The sequence below is a fragment of the Rutilus rutilus genome, assembly GCF_951802725.1.
Source record: "Rutilus rutilus genome assembly, chromosome: 16".
Lineage (NCBI taxonomy): Eukaryota > Metazoa > Chordata > Actinopteri > Cypriniformes > Leuciscidae > Rutilus > Rutilus rutilus.
Genome location: NC_140224.1, coordinates 33,290,016 through 33,296,307, shown reverse-complemented (window position 1 = coordinate 33,296,307; position 6,292 = coordinate 33,290,016). Strand labels below are relative to the sequence as shown.

The 6,292-nt window shown below is 41.4% G+C and overlaps 1 protein-coding gene across 1 annotated transcript; it reads left to right on the top strand.

The window, feature by feature from the left end:
• The first annotated feature begins 1,637 nt into the window (after nucleotides 1–1,637).
• On the top strand, nucleotides 1,638–4,624 carry LOC311306569 (uncharacterized protein). Its single transcript, XM_084435056.1, has 3 exons — nucleotides 1,638–1,763; nucleotides 1,870–1,925; nucleotides 2,005–4,624. The coding sequence occupies exons 1-3, from the start codon at nucleotides 1,729–1,731 to the stop codon at nucleotides 4,509–4,511; spliced, it is 2,598 nt and encodes an 865-aa protein (XP_084291182.1). The 5' UTR covers nucleotides 1,638–1,728; the 3' UTR covers nucleotides 4,512–4,624.
• Nucleotides 4,625–6,292: the final 1,668 nt, after the last annotated feature.

The window sequence follows — 6,292 nt, the reverse complement described above, 5'->3', positions numbered from 1 at the left end:
AGGAACTCTCTTATTGTGATTTAAAGATCCATAAATATTAATCAGCAGCAGTCGTCGGTTGGTCGGGGGGGGGGAGTCGACCCACACCTCATCTGGCTTTGAGCCGAGAGTGTAAAGTGGCCATTATGTTCCTCTTTCTTACACACACACACACATGCACCTGTGGTTCTGGGTAATTGCTGCACTCCCTTGATAACCTGATGGTTGTGCTGAGGAAACCTTTTAAACATTTCAACACATCTCTCCACAATAACAAGCTCAAATATTCATTGATGCATGAACTGAAACATATGGCAACCACTGTTCATAGTCACGCATAATCACCGCAGGTACACACTAGCACAGGCTCATCACACTGCCTTAAAGAGCAGGAACGCATTCCAGACAACACTATTATAAGTACACACATTGTGAAGGTCATTATAAATATAATGCGCACTACTACAAATACTTTAAATTTGATTTGTTTTCTGTGGGTAATAAGGCATCAGTAATGACAGTAGTAGGTCTCCAAAATGTGTCTTTTATATTCGCATTTATTACTGACATTTTGGCTTATTTAAATTATTTTAGAATTCTTGGTCTGGTGGTTAAATTTTGATGGTTGAACTATAGCGGTATTACACATTGTCATTTCAAGTGTTTAAAATTAAGTCAGACACTTCATAATTAGGAAAAAAAGTGCCTTTTCTTGTCTATTCTGAAAATAAAGGTTATAAAAATATCTTCATATGCATAGTTCAATGCATATAGGTCTACTATGATAGCATTTAAGATTAATTAATTGCACTTACAATAGTTTAAATACAAATTTGTTTACAGAATTTTTAAGAATAACCTGCTTTTAGCAGTATATTAATTAAAGTACCTTATTTGTTTACTAGCTGCAGTCTTGCTTGCATGAAAGACATTTGAATGTGAAAATGCATTGCCCTCTTTATTACCTTTATGTCTGTCTATTCTTTTATTGGATTATTGACAAGCCACCATATTCAAGGTAAAAAAAAAAAAAAGTAGTTCAACTATTCCCTGAACAAACAATGCAGCTTAGCCTTGTGGTTGTACAAACCATTGTCATTGTGTGATTCCCTAGCCTGCAATATAATTCTAACCAGTACATTATTTTTACTTCAAGTGAAAATAAACTTTCAATGTCCTGTTTGAGAAGGCCATGCAGCTGGATTGCCAATTAATGGATTTTCAGTGTTTTAATATAAAGGGGAATATGTTAAAGAGATACTGAAATGTAATTTTTTTTTTTTTTTTTTTTTTTTTTTAAGCAACACATAATAAAACTTTTGGGTACAAATGTGCATTTTTAAGCTGAAATAGGTGTACATTTTTCAGAGGGAATCAGTTCCATGTTACCTGCAATGTGTGTGCAATCTCCTGCACTAATGACTCAAAACATTACAATGTATAACATTAATTTCACATTTTAATTTTATTTTACAGTTAGCCACATAAATATGCTTTATGGTGCAGGCCTGATGGGATAAGTAATTGCTGGTATAGGATGAGACAGGTGATTATAATTACTTTTTGACAAATTTGAATATCCAACTAAGTGTTCACAGGTGAACAGTATTTTATGTAATTATAAATGTGAGCTGATTGGACAAATAGGCCTATAAAAACAAATGCCTGATTTTGAAAGTATACATAGATGTTTTGCTGGTTTGGGTTGGAGCAACAGACTCAATTGTTAGTGTTAAAGTAGTTCTGTTAATGTATTATTTTGCTATGGACGTGGGGTGGAAAAGGTGAGTTAAATCTTTATTTGAAGTGTTTCTGATGTTCATATGTTGAATGTGCAAATGTTATATATCTATATATGTCTTTCTTTTGTTTGTTTTTTTTTCTCCCAAGGGTCCCTATGCTATTGATCTTATTGATCTTCTTGAAACATGCATTTGGAGAGAAAGGTGGGTATCCTTTTAATGAATTTTATTTTATTAAGATGTCACCTAATTTCTCTTTATTTGCTGTGCTCATGTTCTGTAGGTTGGAGTTCTCATGATGTTCTGCCTCACCAGAAAAGGCATGACCACAACATTGCCTCACCTTGGGGAGCCCAGTCTTCAGTGTTGGAGGCTCCAGTGACTGGAAGCATTCCTTTTGAAGAAGTGGCCTCTAATGTGCTTGCTAAGAAAAGCCTGAATGCCAGCAGGTCTCGCTTTTCCCTTTCACGTCAGTATGTAAAAGGTGGCACTTCCAGCAGCCATGCATCTATGTCTCCCACCCAAAGTGCACCAAGTTCCTCTCTTTCTGCTTCCTGGGCCTGGCCTCAAAATCTGCTGGCAGCTTCCCGTCAATATGTGCCTACACTGGAAAGTAGTTCTGGCTCATCTTCCCAGCCTCAAGGTACCACTAGCCAGTATGCTCCAGTTTTTTCCTTGGGTGCAAAAGTGCCGGTGTCCAGTCAGTCCTATCCCGCAACTCTGAGTGGATCCTCTCAGTCTCTAAGCCAGTCATCTCAGAAGTGGCAGCCTTCAACCTCTAGGACCAACGTTTTTCAGCCATCTAGTAAAGCAGTGTTGCAAGGATTTCAGACATCTGGTGCATCGCAGAGCATCTCTCAATATCCTAGTAGGTTTGTTTCACTGTCCTCTGCATCTGCTGATGGCTCCTCTCTCCAGCTTCAAGGTACCTCTAGCCAGTATGTCCCTGCTTCCTTGGTTTCCAAAGTTCCTCCGTATAAACCGGCTGCTCCAAGTGGATCCTCGTCTCTGAGCCAACCGTCTCAATGGCAGCCTTCCACCTCTAGGTGGTCACAAGGTTTTCAGGCATCTGGCACAGTGGCATCACAAGGTTTCCAGACATCTGGTACAGTGACATCACAGAGTAGCTCTCCAACTCAAAGCTCCAAGTCTACCAGTAGGTTGTCTACCCTTACATCAGCAGCAAGTCCTGGCAAAGTTTTCTCCACACAGGATGGAAGTGGCAGATATAGTGGTCTGTTTAGCCAGTCTCAAAGTGCCTCTAGCCAGTATGTTCCTGCTTCCTTGGTTTCCAAAGTTCCTCCGTATAAACCGGCTGCTCCAAGTGGATCCTCGTCTCTGAGCCAACCGTCTCAATGGCAGCCTTCCACCTCTAGTTGGTCCCAAGGTTTTCAGGCCTCTGGTACAGTGGCTTCACAGAGTAGCTCTCCAACTCAAGGCTCCAAGTCTACCCTTACATCAGCAGCAAGTCCTGGCAAACGTTTCTCCACACAGGATGGAAGTGGCAGATATAGTGGTCTGTTCAGCCAGTCTCAAAGTGCCTCTAGCCAGTATGTTCCTGCTTCCTTGTTTTCCAAAGTTCCTCCGTATAAACCGGCTGCTCCAAGTGGATCCTCGTCTCTGAGCCAACATTCTCAAGGGCAGCCTTCCACCTCTAGGTGGTCCCAAGGTTTTCAGGCCTCTGGTACAGTGGCTTCACAGAGTAGCTCTCCAACTCAAGGCTCCAAGTCTACCCTTACATCAGCAGCAAGTCCTGGCAAACATTTCTCCACACAGGATGGAAGTGGCAGATATAGTGGTCTGTTCAGCCAGTCTCAAAGTGCCTCTAGCCAGTATGTTCCTGCTTCCTTGGTTTCCAAAGTTCCTCCGTATAAACCGGCTGCTCCAAGTGGATCCTCGTCTCTGAGCCAACCGTCTCAATGGCAGCCTTCCACCTCTAGGTGGTCACAAGGTTTTCAGGCATCTGGCACAGTGGCATCACAAGGTTTTCAGACATCTGGTACAGTGACATCACAGAGTAGCTCTCCAACTCAAAGCTCCAAGTCTACCAGTAGGTTGTCTACCCTTACATCAGCAGCAAGTCCTGGCAAAGTTTTCTCCACACAGGATGGAAGTGGCAGATATAGTGGTCTGTTTAGCCAGTCTCAAAGTGCCTCTAGCCAGTATGTTCCTGCTTCCTTGGTTTCCAAAGTTCCTCCGTATAAACCGGCTGCTCCAAGTGGATCCTCGTCTCTGAGCCAACCGTCTCAATGGCAGCCTTCCACCTCAAGGTGGTCCCAAGGTTTTCAGGCCTCTGGTACAGTGGCATCACAGAGTAGCTCTCCATCTCAAGGCTCCAAGTCTACCAGTAGGTTGTCTACCCTTACCACAGCAGTGAGTCCTGGCAACACTTTCTCCACACACAATGGAATTGTCAGATATAGTGGCTTGTCCAGCCAGTCTCAAAGTACCTCAATTCAACATAACCCTGGGTCTCCTGCATATGCCAAGCGTGGTTTTTCACTCCTTGACTCTTCTAGACAATCTACCAGTGGTTCCTCCTCCATGGCAGCCCTGAGCCTTCCTGTGGATTCTGTGGCCCAGAGTTCTAGCTCTAATTCTTGGAGGACCTCAAGCCTCTCTGGTGTAGGACTCGGACCCTCTATGCTCTCCTCAAAGGCTGCTTCAGGCTCTATCAGTAGACAAATGTCTCCTAGCCTGGTTGGTTCTGTTCAACACCCCACAGACTCCACTCATGGCCAGAAACCTTCCCGGCGCTCCTGGAGAGACTTTTTATCTGTCAAGGGCTAATGGACTGTCTTATACATTTATCTGTACCTTGGACTTATGTCAGTGCTAAATGTCATAAATCTGGTGTGCTTTTTATAAATGTAACTTGAATCAATAAATTGCATTAATGGGAATGTTGTTTCCTGTGGTATTTTAAACCCTTTTACACTGGTTTTAAACCCCAGTCTCACTGCTGCAGGTGCCATGCAGCCTTAAACCAGGCTACATGCCTCATCTAAATGTTTCATTGTATTCCCTGGGTCTTTTTTTAAATATACATATTTAAAAGCATGCCTACATAATGGCTGGGTTTTGCTGTGTATTAGATTTTAATTTTCACCCAAATGTGATGTGAATCTTTCAAAGAGAAACTATAATTAGGTGTTTTACATCAAGTTGTTCAAGCAGATGGTGGTATTAGTAACCAATAAATAAAACACCATCTGCAGAAATTGTGATACTCAGAATTTGTCCTGTATCTTGTAGAGTGCACACACATTAGGATCAGTGAGTAGTGAACATGCACACCTGGAGCAGTTCCTCTTTAAAGTACTTGTTTCATTCTGGCAATGTAAGATACTCAAAGCAAAAGGAGTTTTTTTTTTGTGTGTGAATTAAGCCAATTTCTGCTACTTAACATGTACTGTATTCTGTCTTGTTTCATGTACATTGTCAATCTATTCAAACTTTCTCCAGTGTTTGGATGATATGCAGTGCTGAGACCAGCATAACTTCCTTATCCTGTCTTTTCCCTCTTGTTTTAGAATGCATGGCAATGATAAAGGGTCTCAAAACTGAAAGTTTAAGGGCTTTGGAAGGCAGATCTTTAGGACAGGGAGTCTTTAGGGTGATCAGGGAGACAGGTGGATTTTTCTGAAGAACAGGCATGTCAGCTGGCTCTGACCTTGCCCTGTCTTTGCTCTGAGCATCTTTATTGAGCCTCATTAAAGCCAAGAGAAGATGAAATGCGGTTTAATATTCCTCTGACAGAGAGGCCAGGAGAGGGCAGTCAGTCAGCAAATGAGAACCAACCCCTTTCTTTTTCCTTCTCGCTCTATTTTACTCCCTCACACCCATACAACATTTAACTGGTATTTATTGGCATATGTGTATTGCCTAAGTGTCGCAGTATAGCTTTGTACATTAAGAAATGGTGCAAAAATATGTAAAGTACATTGTTTTGTTGTTTGTGCATGCAGCCTTTTCAGCTGTGATTTGACAGATGCTTTGCATTATAGCTTTTACTGTTGTGTATTTTAAATGTATTTACCATCTAGGATTATATTAAAATAATAGTCGTGTTGATATTACTTTGGCAGGCAAGGTCATACGGACACTAGTCTCAGCTTCAGACATTGCCCACGGACTGCCAATCTGTTCACTAACCTAATCACTCGATTGTCAGGTTAATTGCATCAGTTTAAAAAATATATATATTATGAGTTTTATCTGGGGCACTCTGTAGCAAGTAAACTACTGTAGATATCCACAAACAGGATTATAATACTTGGTTTTTGTGCCATGTTTGTGAAATAATCTGTATTAATTACTTTTGGATGGACAGAAATTCTGATTAAAAAGTTCAGACACTTCATACTAGTTTATTCTGTTTTCTATAGCCTACAGCTGGATGTGAAACAACACCCCAGTCTGTTATTGTGTTATCAAGTTTTTCAGGTAAACCCTTCCCTAATGGCACTTGGAAACACAACTGATTGGTCACGTTTCATGTAGGTCAGACCAAAGGATCAAAGTTTGGCTGGGTTGACCCATTTAGCCCCTGCTGGTTGATCTGACTCCAA